The sequence below is a fragment of the Artemia franciscana genome, chromosome 12, assembly GCF_032884065.1.
Source record: "Artemia franciscana chromosome 12, ASM3288406v1, whole genome shotgun sequence".
NCBI lineage: Eukaryota > Metazoa > Arthropoda > Branchiopoda > Anostraca > Artemiidae > Artemia > Artemia franciscana.
Genome location: NC_088874.1, coordinates 22,659,983 through 22,677,703, shown reverse-complemented (window position 1 = coordinate 22,677,703; position 17,721 = coordinate 22,659,983). Strand labels below are relative to the sequence as shown.

The 17,721-nt window shown below is 36.5% G+C and overlaps 1 protein-coding gene across 5 annotated transcripts in view; it reads left to right on the top strand.

The window, feature by feature from the left end:
• The window catches only part of LOC136033871 (spermine oxidase-like), a 445,682-nt gene that overhangs the window by 394,017 nt on the left and 33,944 nt on the right, over nucleotides 1–17,721 (top strand). For 3 of the 5 annotated variants that reach the window (XM_065714844.1, XM_065714842.1, XM_065714843.1), the window contains exons 2-4: nucleotides 5,957–6,115; nucleotides 10,415–10,582; nucleotides 13,917–14,145. In XM_065714844.1, coding sequence (XP_065570916.1) covers nucleotides 6,001–6,115; nucleotides 10,415–10,582; nucleotides 13,917–14,145 — 512 coding nt within the window. In that variant the 5' untranslated portion in view covers nucleotides 5,957–6,000. Of the gene's footprint in view, nucleotides 1–1,043; nucleotides 1,121–5,956; nucleotides 6,116–10,414; nucleotides 10,583–13,916; nucleotides 14,146–17,721 lie in introns of those variants that run through there. The other 2 variants (XM_065714841.1, XM_065714845.1) reach the window with 2 other exon arrangements.

The window sequence follows — 17,721 nt, the reverse complement described above, 5'->3', positions numbered from 1 at the left end:
CTAAAAGGGCTATTTCTTCGTCTCCCTTCATTGTCCATTTGATGGTAAATTTATCTACAAGGTTATCTCTACTCTGAGCTCAAAAAAGAGTTAAATGAGAGAACTTTGTCCAGTTCAGCAAAAGATGGACCAGAAAAGGATGAAAGCAACCATAATATTGTTGGCTGCCATTTGGCCATTAAGTATCATACCCTAATAATATCCGAATGGTCATCAGCTGAAAGAGAACACGTGTCTATGTTTTTAAGGAAAGATTGTGGTTCCCGTCAAAATCTGGATGATGTGCTTTGATTTTTGACTTCAATACTGGTTACAGATGTCTAATCAATAATACGACATTATAATCTACAATTTGGAAGAGGTGCATGTCCATGGATGTGAAGAGAGTTTCTGGACGTGGGGGAGACACTCATCATGGTCACATCAATAGCTGTATTCTGGTCACGAGAGAGCTATAGTCCGTAGTAACCGAAGGCTTAAAAGTGTGTTTCTTAAGAAATTATCTGGAAACATTTTCCAATGCGCTTTGATTTACAAGTAAGAACTCTTTCTTGGATTGAGCAAAATCCAAAGTTTTAATTGTAAGAACAAGTTCCTGAGAATTTTGAATAATAGACTGAAATCCCCTTAACATGATCTGCTGGTAAATCAAGACAAAAAGAACACCGTTAGGATTGCTATTACCCATTGACTAGAGGTTTACTGTCCTCATGTTTAAAAACAAAGATCTTTGTGCTTTTGCATAGACTGTTTTGATGTATCCTTTTTGTTCCACGGTGCTTAGCGGCTATTGATAAAAGATTTTCGAGAATATTTAGCTAAAGATTTTCGTTAGCTAACGCTGTGGCGTTCTCGGCCTGACAAAAAATGGGGTTCATTTATCCTGAATTTAAAAATAAAAACAAATTTAGTGTTTTTAACTTAGTTCCTGAAGCTATGTTCTATGAACAGTTTCTCTTTTATAGACAGTGATATCCAAGTCTGTTGATCAAATTAGAATGTTTTGTATTGGTTTCAAATTTCTTTTCCATTCTATTTTATTTTACAACATTTGTAGCTAGAGATCTTTCAACTTTTCTGATGGAAGGAGAAGGATTTGCATTGAAGAGCCAGACAGAAAGTAAGCAATAGTTTACTTTCTTTTTGCAAAAAATGACGGTTATGTACATTTATCGTAGGCAGTGCAATTGCGCTGCCTAAGTAAAGAGCGATGCTGGCGCGAAGTATTATCTTTATTTTCTTACCAGGGAACTTCGTGTAGAATAAGGTAATGTAGAAACTTCTAAAGGGACCAATTCGATTGAAAAATTGAAAGTTCTAGTGCCCTTTTTAAGAGTCGAAAGTGATTGGAGAGCAATATCATATAATCTGGTCTAGTCCCTGATATGCCTGCCAAATTTCATCGTCCTAACTTATCTGGAAGTGGCCAAACTAGCAAAACTGGGACCGACGGAAAGACACACCGACAGAGATTGTGATCGCTATATGTCACTTGGTAAATACCAAGTGCCATAAAAAACCATCCCTAATGAAGACAATGGAACAGGTGAAATTTGTCATAAAGAAAAAATTTCTCTCGTATCATTATGAATTATTTATTTTTTCGTTATCTTACGCAAATACGGATCGACCACTATACAAATGTTAATACAAATCAAAGAGGCTTTGAACTTTTGGAGTATCTAGCTCAGGAAAAATGCGCCTGGTGCAACAGGGGCTCCTTAATTAGGGTAATAGAGCTTGAGTGTCTGCAGACAGCAGCAGAATATCATGGACGGCTAAATGAAGCTCAACTTGGAACCTCAGCCGACTAAAATTTTCTGAATAGAGAAGCAATAACAAGTGCTGCCAGATCACAAATTGTCATTAATTCCGTTTGCGAGTGTTTCCCTTCGTTTTCGAAGAGCAGGTGAATTTTCTCTCGCTCGTAGCTGTTGATGTGCATCATTAAACCATAATGAGTTCTATAAGTTAGGGATCAACAAAAAAAAAAAAAAAAACAATCCTTTGATACATTAATTCTTATAAAAATTTCTTTTTTTTGAGTTTCGGTGGCTTTTGTGCAAGTCATTCCTTACCTATAACTTGTTACTAAGAATTATTTGAAAATTAGAAGCATCAAAAGTTGAACTGAAATGCCAGGAAGAACTCAGCTGCGGTAAATAAATTGGTCTGGGATGCTTATTGTTAAATTGATATATATTGCCTATTAATTAATCGTATTTCGTTCAATCGATTGGTTCAATCTGCTTCCTACATCTTAATTGGTCCTCAAAATATTTTAAAGGTTTCTATTTCTTTCAAAATATGTTGTATCTCTTGTCCTCAACTGCATTTTAGAACTATTGTTTTCAAGATTTTGTTTTTCTTATCTTCAAGCCCAAAACCCTTCTTGCGCAATCGACCATTTGTTCATAACAATTGAAAACCGAAAATATTTTCTCCAGGTTCTTTTGCTATCTTGTATAATTTATTTTGGTATTTGTCTGTTAAACAGAATATCTTCAAGAAGAAAAGTTAGTTTAATCATATTGGAATATGCTAAAAATGGTGATAATATAATACTTTAGAAACAAAATTATGGAGACTATGACGAAGAATAAAGAAAAGCTGGCCGCACAGAACAAAATATACTAAATGGTGGCCGGCGTTTACGCCCAGGACAGTACTTTCCCGGAAAATAACTCCCTCGGAAAATACCCCTCACAAACCCCCCCCAGAAAATACCTCCTATCGCGCTGTAAAATACCCACTCCCGAAAAAATATCCCCGAAAAAACCCTCTCCGCCCCTCCCCCCTCCTCGTGAAAAACACCCCGCCCCCGGAAAATGCCGTAAAATACTCCCGGCATAAAATACCCTGCAGAAAATCTTCCCTCATAAAATACCACCTTAGAAAATACCCCTTCCCCCCACAGCTGGTTAATCTCGAATCCCTTTTGACTTATAAAGTAAAAAAGACTTGAACTCTCAATTTCTGATCTAATGAGCACCCTCCTCATGTGACCATTAGGTAGGGGTATGGATGAAGAAGGGGCATTCCCCCTTCTGTACGGAATAAATTCTGCTCATTTTGGAATTTAATGTTACTCTTTACTTTCATCATAACAAGAGCATAGACCAGAAATCCTGGCTACAGCCCTTGGGATCATAAACCAATTTCTACCTCCACCTTCCCCTCGTTTCTCCTTAGAACTAATTTCGTATTTATGTATGTATGTATGTATTTATCAATTTATTGCCCATCATAAATTCAAAATACAACACTGATGTAGCGTAGAGAAAAAAGGAAATAAATAAATAAAGTTTGACGAATAAAAACAAAACCAAAACAAAGGATAACTGACAGGAAAAAAGGAAAAAAAATACAGATAAGACAATTATATGTAAGACCAGACATATTATCAACGAAAGACAATTTCAGAGGTGCCTTCTCCAATAATCTGCCTCCGATATCTCTCGTTTCTTTTCTGCACTGCGGACACTGGACTAACGAATCCATACCACGAGGATAAGGAGCTGTTATTAGTCCGGAGAGGCAGCCGCAGCAAATATTTCGCATACTTGTAGAAACACTTCCGTATATCCCAGATATCTGAAGCAGTAAGAAGAGGCCAAAATGGTGCAGGGCGAGTAGATGCGGAACAGCAAATTCATTATAAACGCTACCTAAGATACGGCGGTTAAATTCAAACTTTAGCGCAAATAGTAAACCGTACGCATTCCTAGATTTTCTGGCAAAACAATGTTTCAAAGTTGACGCGTGGCGCAAAAATTTGACCCAATCAGTACACCAAGATACGTCAGTGTATTTTGTGCTTTAATAACATCTTCACCTAGCTGAACATTTGTTTGGCAATCTGAACGGTGATTGAACACAAAGAACTCAGTCTTACTCTCATTAAATCGAAGACCGATACGTTTATACTCCCTATCAAGAATTTGAAAATTTCCCTCAATTCTGAAGGCTGTTCTACTAAAACCATGGATGTCATCAGCAGTTAGCTAGTGAAACATCAATACCGTTGTCGAACATCAATGACCGTTCTGACAGAACGGTCAGAACATTCTGTGGCACAATGACGGTATTATTAAACAGGGGCGGAGAAGTAACAGCGCCCTATTTAATACCCTTTTTTTACTGGAATTGAAGGAGTAGAGTTCTTGATGAATAAGGATGCTGTTAAGTCTTGTTTAGGCTGGGAAGGTACTAATAAGAGCCCTGTCTAATATCCTTTTTTACTGGAATTGAAGGAGTGAGTTCCACCGTACCAGGTGAGATGGCTACCTTAACTCTGGAATTTAGCTTTTTATACATATAATGTATCGATTAACTCCACGCTTATAAGCAGACACGCTCATAAGATACGCGGATTTATAAACGTGTCGAAAGCTCTAGATACGTCTAACCCTTCAAAATATAATACCTAATTGTTTTCACGAGCATGCAGAAGTAAATAAGCAATCAAATGGTGATGCCTACTCCTTTCTTGAAGCCGAATTGGTTATCCGGTGTATAACACTTATCAGATATCTTGTCAATCATTAGTAATTCAAAAACTTTGCACAAAACCGGTGACACCGCAATTGGCCTAAAAGAAGAACATTTGTCCGAGGGCTTTCCCCCTTTTGATACTGGGGTTATTACTCCAGTACTAAACAAATTAGGAACTATACCACAACAGAATATCATATGAAAGAGTAAGGTCAGATGCTCACTCAGGAGAGGGGACCCGCATCTTAGATGCTTTGCACAGAGGCCATCAACACCACGATAAGTTTTCTTTTGTAGCTTATGTGATGGTTCAATGAGACCTGGGATGTTTTGACATTAAAATGCATCCTTTGAGGTATCTCAACCCCTCCCGAACTACAAAACGGTCAGAGAACCCCATTGTAGAAGTTTGAGTTCCTTTTAAGGTTTGTAATATGTCCAATACTTACTGATAGTATTTGTTATTGAAAAGCATACTCACATTTCTCGTAGGAGATTTTCCTGTAGGGTGGCAGGATTATCAGGGGGAATTTTCAGTGGTTAGTAAATTTTATGGAATAATTTTATTTCAGCGAGGATGTATTTTCCGGGATATATTCCCAACGGGGGATCGTTTTCCAGTAGATATTTTCCGAGCAGGGGAGTATTTCCCAGGGAGGGGGGAGGTACAATATTTCCCAGGGAGGGGATGTATAGTATTTTCCAGGGGGGTAAACTTTTAGAACCATATTCAATACCTAACCTAAATATTCAATATTTGATAAAAAACATACACACATCATAGTCTTCTCACTAAAGATTAGCAAATCATAAGCGATTCAAACTGGTTTCGTCAGATCATAGACTGCGTAATTCTTACGGATGTTCTGTTTTAACAGACAAGTAGCTTTATTTTTTGCAAAATGCCGCCTTTTGAATTATCCCAACTGAACTGAGGTCAGGATAATATCAATTATTAGCGCATCACAACGGCGTCAATTCATGAAAGTTTGGGGTAAGGGGCAATATGTATCCTTCAGTTTCTAGGGGGCGGGATTTATTGTCTTTCCGATTTTATCAAAGAAAATACGAAAAAGCGGCATTCAGTGAAAATACACTAAAAAATGTATTTTCAAATATAGGGTTGTAAAAATCTAGGTAGCACAGCGTCCCCCTCAATCGAAGCTGCTGGCGTGACATCAAGTTAGTTTAAATTGTTTAGAAGGCTATGTAAATATTTCAGGTGTTCACCTAAATTTAGATATTGTGTTTATTGCTTAGCTCTAATTACACGTTTAACGAAAAATTGAATTTAATCCCCAAAACTAAGTTTATGTAACGCATTGCCAGTCTTTTTTGAATCTGCTATGGTCTGAAAATCTGATTTTACGCAATGTTTGCCGTTAATTACTATTGCCATCGATTTTACTATTCGATTCATGTTTCTATCGTGACTCCGCCCACGATGACTGTTTATTTTCAGAACGGAAAAAAGTGTTCCTCATACAAAGTGAACCTCTATTGAATATGGATTCTTCAACAAGTTTGTGTGATGTGATAATCATCGGAGCTGGTTTGGCAGGTTTAAGCGCTGCCAGTTATCTAATTGAAAATGGGGTTTTCGACATTTTAATACTTGAAGGTTGGCAGTAATTATTTATTTTATTCTTCATTATTCTATATTTATCCCTGCATAGCATGTTAGTACTATTTTCATTCCATTTTTTAAGATTTAGTGTTTCTATAATGACTCCTCTCTAGATATCGTTTTAGTCTCATCACATGGTTGATATGATTTAAGTCTCTGTGAAATTCGGTTGTCTCGTTTGTATTTTTTTTTTTTGTAAACAATGCGTAGAGACCAAGCTTTTCTCGGTGAAAATAAAGAGTTTTGTAAAAACTAGTAAGAACGGCAAAACATAGTCGAAGCGCCTTAATATGTGTTAACTACCATCTTTCTGCATTATGTGAAGTAATAATTGTTTTCTTAACAAATTTCCCTTTTCAGTAGCCCCAATTCTAGACATATAGCCTACCACTGAAAAAAAAAACTTTGAATAACTTACAATTGTCCTGAAAAAAATATTGTCAAAACACCGTAACGTGGGAATTTTCTTGCTTACACATTTCCTGCTTACTTTTAACCTAAGTTCTAACGTTTCAGAATAGAAATGACGTGATTGCTGTGCACTCACCCTTGTCCAACCGATGGCTGGGTCAGTGGCACCATTTAAGAAAACCTTGGGGGGGCAAACATTGATTTGGGCCCCCATCCAGCCTTAAAAATTTCATAATTTTTTAACATGCCTTTAGGTACCGGAATACCTTTTTTGGTTCGCATTTTGCAGCTTATTTAGGGACCAAAAACTGTACCAAAATGGAACATTTATCAGAAATTTACGTACAGTTACTTCAGCAATGGATATCTCTTTTGCTTCATTTTTGCGAAGTCGCCGACAAGCTTCTCAAAATCGAGCTCCTTCACTGCAGCTTTCTCAGAGAATTTAAGCAGCAAATGCGAAAGTCACTCGTTTTCCATCGTTGTCCGGAGGTAGTCCTTCACAAACGTCACCACAGAGAAAAAACGTCCATTGGAGCAGGTTGTGAGCGGGAGTGTGAGGACTACCCTGCTGACCTTAAGAAGCTCAGAATAGGCTTTTTTCAATCCTCCAAGGCTTTCGAGTGCTATGGCGAGTTTGGTGCTTCTGGATGTGCTAGGACGATGAAAATTGGTAGGCGTGTCAGGGACCTGCAGAAATTGACTTGATAAAGTTGTTTTCCCCGATTTGACCATCTGGGGGGCTGAAAGGAGAGGAACAACTAGAAAAAATGAGGTATTTTTTAACTTACGAGCGGGTGATCAGATCTTAATGAATTTTGATGTTTAGAAGGACCTTGTGTCTCAGAGCTCTTATTTTAAATCCCGACCGGCATTAAGCCTCTGATTTTCCTTTTAAATCACTCTTTTGATTCTTAGAATTTTGCTAGAGCTCCTGCCATATGAGCTCTTGGCTCTTCCAACCTCTTCACAAGTGCCACATGAGCTCTTAGCTCTTGTTTCTCTTAAATTCTGTAAATGAAAAAGCAGTGTGGTCAATGGGAAAATCGTCTGAATAATCATGTAGGTTATTCGCTGCTCCTTGCCACCTAAAGTAGGGGCAATGTCAGTATCTGCGGTGGTAAGCTAAATCACCACAAGGTTTGAACTTAAGCAGCAGGGATTGGGTTCCGATCTTTGGGATCCTGATAATTTTGTGGCTCTGTCATTTAGGCTTATCCATCAGCAAAATTTATTGCCTTTTTTTCACCTTTATCTTAGGAGTGAATAATAATTTAAGTCTTCCTGTGTTTTTGGAAGATGTTGATTGCCCAAAAAGCTTCAAGGATACCATGGTTACCTCAAGACATTTATTTATGGTCTGGGAGGAAGATCGCCTTTTCCTGAGTATTATTATTTTTCAGGACCCCAGTTGCTTCCGATATCTCGACCGTAGTTTGTACATTTATTGCGAATAAAAAAGAAGGCGACACCCTAAATCTCTTATTTTTTCACCTTCGGAATCTTTGGGATTGCACTGTCCTGCTTCCCACTCTCTCGTCAGGCATGCACGCGTCCCTATGCTGGTGCAATGGTTACGCTGGCTTTTAATGAAAATTAAATTAAAAAAAAGTTTTTTTTAACTGAAAGTAAGGTGCGACATTAAAACTTAAAACGCACAGAAATGATTCCTTATATGAAAGGGGTTGTCCCCTTTTCAACGACCCGCTCTTTACGCTAAAGTTTTTTTTTATTGTTTTAAAAAGTAGAGTTGAGAAAAAGAGTCAAACTTTAGTGTAAAGAGCAGGGTGTTGACGCTAACCTAAAACGAACAGAAACTATTCCGTATATTCTGTATTTCATATACGGAATAACTTCTGTTGGTTTTAAGTTTTTATGTCGCTCCTTACTTTTAGTTAAAACGAACTTTTTTGTTTAATTTCTGAACATTTTTGAATTAATGCAGGTTTTGATTTTGGCTCACCATAAATAAACAATTAAAACAAAATCTGCATATTAATTTTCTTTTTTTTTGGCTAAGCGGCTTTCTCAAAGTTTTGATCGGATAAAGTTTTGATCGAAAGTTTTGATCAAATTTCTTTGGTTACTTAAAGAAAACATTCGAACTTTTAATTTTATTTACGAAACTTTTTATTAGTAATAAATATAAGTAACTGACGAATTAACTTACGTAACGAACTTCTATTTTCGTATATCTTTATTGTGTATTTTCGTATATCTTTATTGTTTATTTTCGTATATCTTTAAGGGGGTTCTTCCCCTCGTCAATACCACACTCTTTACACTGAAGTTGGAATTGTGTTCCAATTCTTTAAGAATGACCCCTGATTCACAAAAGCCGTTTAATTAGAATAAATAGCTCTTTTGAAATTACTAAAAATAATTTTGGGTAAAGAGCGAGGTATTGAGGAGGGGACAAACCCCCTCATACACGCAATATTTTCTCTTCGTTTTATGTTTTAATATTGCTCCTTACTTTCATTTGAAAAAACTTGTTTTTTTATTTAATTTCACATTTTTTTAAATAATGCTGGAAAATCCAGCGCCACCTTCATGAAAATTCTCTTCCCTCACGATCAATTCCTCCATGGAAAGATCCTCTCACACTGGAAAAAAAATAAATAAATAAACACGCATCCGTGATCTTTTTTCTGGCAAAAATACAAAATTTAACATTTTCGCAGATAGGAGCTAGAACCTCTACAGTAGGGTTCTCTGATATACTGAATCTGATGGTGTGATTTTCATTAAGATTCTGTGACTTTTAGGGGGTGTTTCATCCTCTTTTCGAAAATAAGGCAAATTTTCTCATGCTCGTAACTTTCGATGAGTAGGACTAAACTTGATAAAACTTGTACATCTAAACTCATAATAAGCATGCGATTGTTTTGACGTATCTATTGATATCATTGGTATCCATTTTTTAGAGTTCCGGTTACCATTGAGCCGGGTCGCTCATTGCTACATTTCGTTACCACGAACTATTTGATTCAGTTTGATAGAGTGTCAAGATCATTTTGAGAGGATTTTTGTTCTCTAGGATTGAAAATTGTGATTTTCTCTTACAGTGCAGCTTGTTTTTCATGGGTATAGATAAACATAGTAAAAATTTAGGAAGCATCGTGATATTTTTCCTTTTATAGATAGATAAATCGATAGATAGATTTATTCACACGAAAGCCCAATTGGGCAATGGTGACATACACAAAACAAGCGAAAAAATACAGCAACAAAACATAGACTGAAAAGACACTACAACTAATTATTTAAGAAAATTATCACGATACCTCATACCTACCGGGACGAACTTTCCATTCTATTTTATGCTTAAGTAACACCTACTTCTCAAAATTTCCAAAATCCAATCTCTCCCCCGACCTCCCTACCAAATATTTCCAAGCGCCATTCCCTCAACTCCCTACAATCCCCTAAAAAATGATGCAAAGACTCATCCATCTCTCCACACATAAGGCAACTTTAAGGACTATCACTCAATCTATTTCTCCCTAAATATTTTCTACGTTCTCCAAGAGGAGCAAAATCCCCCCTTACATACATTACCCATTTCAAATAGATTTATATGAGTAAAATCTTGAAACTTTCGTAGATTTTGTGAAAAGATTTGTTCGTAAGCATTTAAAGTCCGGAATTTTGCTTATGGCTTATGGTTTGTTCATAGTATTCATAGTTTTGTCGGCGCAGATGTATGTGAAGAAAATTTGCTCTAGAGTGGAGAAATGAGGTGTACCCATAACAGCAAAAAACGGAATGACTGGGAGCCTTTTCTTGTGAATACGGGGCTCTACCAAATTGTTGTAAATAATGTTTCGTATAAATATGGTAAAATACCATATAATTCCATAATTAAATGGTATTTTTCAGGTGACAATCGGGTCGGTGGAAGAGTCCAAACTTTTGTTGACAACTCAAGTGAGGCTGTTTTTGACTTTGGGGCTCAATGGATACATGGATCGACGGATAATTCTTTGTGGAAATTCGCAAAAGGAAAAAACCTTATTGAAGAGGAAATTAGGACATACGATGGAGAAGGTAAGAGGGAAATTGTACTTTCCTTATATTTTTAATTTAATAGTGAAATATGTACTGAAATGTAACAAATAATGCTCATTAAATAATTACATGATTGTTCTAAATGTTGAATTCCCGTTCATAAAAGTTTCGCACAAGTTGGATTCAAGCTTCTGGGCTCTAACTTACTTGTTTTCATCAAATTACATAGGATTTCTTTGCTTTGGAAACAGGAGAAGAGTGACCAATAAAAAAAGCAAGAAGTAAATTTTAGGAAAAATATGAAAAATTAGAATTAAATCGCAAAATATTGGAATCCCTAGGAAAGGGACAGTTCTTTTGCGTACGTAGGTTATTTTCTTATCATGAGAGGAAGGGATTGCGTGTTATGTTAAATGGTGTATACTAGAGACATGGATTTATAAGAGAAGCAAAAGACCAGGCTGGAGCTGCCTTTATGCTTGTAGCATTGAATAAGTAGTTCTCTTATAGTAGCATACCTCTAGGTATGTATACCTCTAATTTGTCTTGATATATATATATATATATATATATATATATATATATATATATATATATATATATATATATATATATATATATATATATATATATCTATATATATAAAAGTAAGTTGTCTGTCTGTGGATCTGTGGATCAGGTGACGTCATGTTTCTGTGTCGGCTGACGTCATGAAATTAGTTGTCAGGTGACGTCATGTTTCTGTGTCGGCTGACGTCATGAAATTAGTTGTCGTCATTTTTGCTTTGACGATGACGTCATTCAAGTTATATAAGACATATGTTCACGTAGAAATCTATTAATGTTTAAGTTTACAATGACTGATGAAGATGCTCAAAGAGTCTATGCCAAAAAACTTGCTGCTGATAGTTCCTCGGCACGCTTTCTTTTCTGACTTTCTCTATCAGCAGCAAGTTTTTTGGCATAGACTCTTTGAGCATCTTCATCAGTCATTGTAAACTTAAACATTAATAGATTTCTACGTGAACATATGTCTTATATAACTTGAATGACGTCACCGTCAAAGCAAAAATGACGGCAACTAATTTCATGACTTAATTTCAGAACTTAATTTCTGTGTTGACTGACGTCTTGAAATTAGTTGTCGTCATTTTTGTTATGACGATGCTTAGTATATTGTAAAACACATTAATTTGGTTAATAATATACCATTTAAAACACCAAAATGAACATGCTGGAGTAGTCACTCGGTGAGAGAGGGTGTCAGAACGGAGAATGAAGGTCCCAGGTTCAAATCCTGGTTAGGCTAAAAAAGGTAAAAATCTAAAAACTAAAAAAAAAACTGAAAAAACTAAAAAAGGCAAAAACTACAAAAAAAACTAAAAACTAATAAAAAAAAATTAAGAATAAAAAAAAAAAAAAAAGATAAAAACTAAAAAAAAGTAAAAAGAAAAAACGAAAAAAAACTAAAAAAGCTAAAAAAAAAGGTAAAAACCAATAAAAAACTGAAAAGAAAAAAAGGAATAAAACTAAAAAAATTTTCATCTAAAAAACTAAAAAAAACTAAAAAAGGTAAAAACTAAAAGAACTAAAAAGAAAAAAAAAACTAAAAAAAGGAAAAAAACTGAAAAATAAAGGAGAAAAAGAAAACTAAAAAAATATAAATAAAAATAAAAAAACTAAAAAGATAAAAACTTCAAAAAAATTAAAAAGAAAAAAGAAAAAAACTAAAAAACCTAAAAAAAGGTCAAAACCAATAAAAAAAAAAACTAAAAGGAAAAAAAGGGAAAAAATTAAAAATTTATTTCATCATATACCAATTCAAAAACGAATGTATACCGGGATGACGACTGGGACACAGGGAATATAAATGACACAACTACAACGGGGACGCCGGGGAGCACAGGGGGATATAAATGACGACCGGGACACCGGGACACAAGGAATATAAATGACGCCCGGGACACTCAAAGAGAAATCAGAGACTGGGACACCGGGACACAAATGACGACCGGGACACAGGGAATATAAATGACGACCGGGACACAGGGACATAACTACAAAGGGGACGCCGGGGTGCACAGGGGGATATATAAATGACGATGGCGACTCAGGGAATGGTCGATTAGCAATCACCATCAACAAAGCTCAAGGGCAATCATTAGAATCATGAGGTATAGATCTGAATACAGATTGTTTTCCCATGGACCATTATATGTTGCATGTTCAAGAGTCGGTAAACCTGACAATCTATTTATATGCAAAGACAATGGGACAGCAAAGAATGTTGTATATTCGCAAGTTTTACGTAGTTAAAACCATATATATATATATATATATATATATATATATATATATATATATATATATATATATATATATATATATATATATATATATATATATCTATCTATATTCACAGGTGGGACATAGGGACACAACTACAATGGCGCGTAACTATTATGGCGCGTAACGACTTACGCGCGCGGGGGGGGGGGGCTTGGGGGGGCCCCCCCCAACACCAACTAGGTGTTGGGGTGGCGCGAAGCGCCACCCCAACAGCTAGTATATATATATATATATCAATGGCATATTTGTGCTGAAATATGCCATGCCCTCTGCTTTGCCGAAAAACAAGCTGTCTCCATGCAACATGTCCGCAAAGGAATCGTTTCTGTATAGTCTAGAAATCTAGAGCTTTTGGGATTACTAGGTAATGGGCAGAGCACCAGCCTAAGGGTTTCTTTTGCGTACGCAAGTTATTTTTCCTATCATGAGAGGAAGAGATTGCGTGTTATGTTAAATGGTGTATACTAGACACATGGATGCATAAGAAAAGCAAAAGACCAGGCTGCAGCTACATTTATGCTTGTAGCATTGAATAAGTAGTTATGTTCTGGGGCACACTACTTAGTGTGTAAGCCTTTGGTTGTAAGCATTGTCAGATGTATATTGTCTTCCCCTCCTCAGCAATATAAAATTGTGGAAATGTGAAGTTTTTGTTATAGATATGTCAATGTATTCCAATATTTAATTGGAGATGTACCATTCTGACACTAAACAAAAGCACAAATATGCAGGGAGGGCTATGCGAAAATCGGAGATTACCTAAATGTAATCTGATTTTGCAATTCTTAACAAAATCTAAGAAGAGGATAGGAGTAAAGAGAGCTTCCCTAATGTAGTAAATATATAGTACCATAATAGAAGCAAGATCGTTTTTTTAAGCTTATTCTTGGATGAGTTTTTTTTTATTTGGTTGCTTTATTTCTGTTCGTTTATGCTTTGTCTTACTTTATTCGCTTACATTTCTATTCATTTATATTCTTTATTTCTGTTCATACACTTCTGTTCATTTTACTTCTAATTATAGGTTTATTCTTGCGCGAGGGTGGCAGAGAGATTTCTGAGACCTTGGTAAGTGAGGTAAAGGAAGTTGTAAACTCCTGGCTTGAGGAATGTTGCAGTTTTTCTAGGAGTCATGGCAACGGTATAATTCCAAGCAGCGTATTGGAATACTTAGAAGAAAAGAAGCAAAACTACTTGGAGTCATGTGATAATAATCTGGATGACAGAGAAGCTCTCTTACAATGGAACATTAGGTAAAACTAAATGCATGGATTGCTAGTGTATAATCTGAAATTCAAAGTACATACTTGACATGTTTTTCGGATTTACCATATTGAGATTATGCAGGTGGTTCGCTTCTCATTAGCCGTTCTCAGTGTGGCCCTTCGCCTTCTATCCTGTTAAAGGCCCGTTCTTTTCGAAATATAGGGCTATCTCTCAATGTAGATAAATGTAAATAATCTAGTGTTTAGTGGTGTTGTAGGGTCTGATCCCTTGGATTGTAAGCTTTTCCTTATTCCACTATGGCTAGGTTTTTTTTTTGTGACCACTTAATGTATTTTGATGCCAGTATTAGTTGTATCTTTTTTTTATTAATTCGGATGTACCGTTATGACTTGGTTTGTTTTGCCACCTTATCCACCTTTTCTGATTTATTTGATTCATTTTCTCGCGTTTTTGTGTCTTTTGATTCTTTTTGATGGTTTTGTGTCTGTGATGATTTATATTTTTGATGATTTTTATGTACTTCGATTGTATTTTCTTTTACCCCGCTTCTGTAAAATGGCGGGTAAAAAATTAATTTCCATTGTTGTTATTATAGTGACCTTCATAGAAAATATACCTTGTTAGTTTGAATACTGACGCATCTACATCTAATTGATGCATATAAAGTGCCCGTATTTAGAATAGGTATGAAGGTGAACCTTCAGGAAATCTAATAAAGAAAATAGTATTGCCTTCATTTTTTACTAGCGCTGTCAAACATTCCAAATATCAAAAAGATTACTTTGTAAGTAATGATCAAACATTTCGTGGTAACGAACTGTAAGTAAGGAGCGACTCGGCCTAAATAATCAAGTAAAAATGTGGTTTGACCTCAAACAAGTTTCTACACAAATGATTCTCTCACTACCCACTAAAAAATATGTGCTGATTCCAAATCCGAAAAGTTTGCCGCTTTAGCTCTTCCGCAAATTGGAGTTTCCTTTAGGTTGATGTGGAGGGTGAATTTTTTTAACGTAAAGTATGCCGTCCTGAAAAGACAATTCCGAATTTAGGAAGTAGTCTAGGGTTTTGATTTAATATCCTTGCATAGATCAGAAAATAACAGCAACTTGGATTGAGAATGGAGAGGGTAAGGTAGTCTCTGAGGCAAATTTGGGGTACATGAAAGTACCCCAATTTTGGTACTTTTTTTTTGAAATTCGTCATCTTCCACGAGTTTCGAAGGATTTTCGCGTCTCTGATTATTTGTCTGAAAATACTACTTTCTAAGTGATACTAGTAAAGATTTGTGGCAAATGCAGAAGTAGATTTGAGGCACAAGAATTCAATTCTATCTAAAACTGCGATTGTCCCGGGGCAGAATAAGATTTTGCGTGTCAAATACTTAATATTTTCTTTGATTGGTTAATATTCTCCCCTTTTCTCTGATGATTCTTCCAACCAATTTTAATTCAAGTTTTTCAATTTTCAGTTGAGCAATTCTAGTCTAGAGTGATGATTTGTTTAATCTGTATGAAAGAAAATAATTTAAGCAGACGAGAAAGCTGTTGTGACTGAAGTAGGAGCGAGAAGCATAGATGAATCAAGTAAAAAACGAAAACGGACTGATGTGACGGCTGTTGTGGGGGATTGTTTTCACAAATCTTGCCGAAATCTTCTTACACAAATGCAAAGACCATTGACAAGCACTTGCGATTCTTAGTCAAGGAAAATGAGTCCCAGAGGAGGAGTTCAAGTCGCCTGATAGAATAATTCGATTTCAAAACCGATTATTTATTTTGTTTGAGCAGAGTGGTTTTTGAGACGACTCACAAGAAGAAAACAGTTTTCGCGACCGCACAACAGAGTTCGGTGAGACAAAAGTGAAATGATCACTGGTCTGAGAAAGTTCACGGCCAAATTCCAGCAGCAAATTTGGACCTGTATGCAGCAGATGTTGTACACCGTAACCCTGTGTAAAACATGTTACCGCAACCCTGCATCTGGCAAGAACCTCCCTTTGAAACATGCGGGAAATCCGACTGACAGACTCGAAAGAAGAGAGGTAGGAAATTAAACCTGACTCAAAAGTATTTGAAGAGGTGATGTGGCTCTTTAAAGTGAATGATGACGAACAGTTAACAGTTCTTGATTTGGTCAACATGATCAGTGAGTTTCACGGTGATTCACTACATACTATTTTTTCCTTCAATGAACCATCGGTTTACCCTGGAAAGGCTTCGGTGATCTTTATGCCGATGATTGATCCCAGCCCGAATGATCCTACCTGTAATTATACTACTCTTCGTTTCGTGAAGTGAAATATGGTGAGAAATATGGTGTGAGAAATATGGCATCGTACCGGTTCTGACATTCGATCAACCACTTTACTGGAAAGCATCGAATATCATAGAGGCTGAATCAACAGGAAGTCCTTTGAAAAGCATACTTTTACTATTGTGTCAGTTTCACGCTAGAATGATCTTCTTTGCTGCCATTGGACATCTGATCCAAGCTTCTGGTTTGCTGTAAATCTTGGAGCTGATATATGCATCAAATGCTGTTCAGCAGATTCTCACCGAAAAAGTATGAGAGGAGGAGCAGGTCTAAAGGCTGTCCTAAGATCGGCATTCAGCTCCAGATGCCTTGTTTAGTAAAAAAAAAAGGAGATTTCCTTAGCAGCGCAAAAAAAGCAGGTAATCATCAGCATGCTGTCCGGCTACCTTATTGATACAGAATGTAAAGTGTACCAGTTGCCAGTCGATGCTGACCTGCTGATTGTGATGACTGCGGTCGAGTCGGCAGAACGCCAATCCACTGTCTTAACAGGAGAATATACGGACTTACTATTCCTTTTACTGTACAAGACGAAGTGAGACTGTACACCGACTATTTTTCCATTCCGAGTCAAAGTCAGAAATCTTGAGGCTGTCTGTGGGATATATTGGTAGCTAAATTGAAACTTGGTAACACTCTTTGCGACCAAATGCTTTTCCTCCACGCCTTTTTCGGATGCCATTCGACTTCGCGAATTCATAGCATAGGAAAATCTGCACAGCTGAACCACGCGAAAAAGAAGAATGACTTTCAGAATATTGCCGGACTGTCCCCAGATTCAGCTTCTACAAAAGACGATATTAAAAAAGCTAGAGAGAAGGCCATGCTTATTTTATTTAAGGCTGCAGAAAATGAAACAAGTCTTGACCAGGTTCGCTACAGAACATTCCTCGAAAAAGTTGCAAGTTTTGGGAAGTATGTAGATGCAAAAACACTCCCATCAACAGGCGATGTTTTCAAGTATCATTCGCTTCGAGCATACTTCCAAATATAAGCGTGGAAAAAAGTTGAGTGTCGACTGGATCCTTTGGATTTTGGCTGGATTGTGCGGAAAGGAGAAATAAGACTTCTGTATTCAGATAGATCACCGGCACCGCCTTCCCTTCTCTCAGTGTTTCACTGTAATTGCAAGAGCGAGTGTTTGACGCTGCGATGATTTGCAAGAAGCATGGCTTAAAATGAATCTGGGCTTGTGGCAATTGTAAAGGAACAAGCTGTAATAACTGCGAAACATTTGGTGCCGGAAACTTTGAAGACGATAGTAGCGAAGAAGACCAAATTTTGAA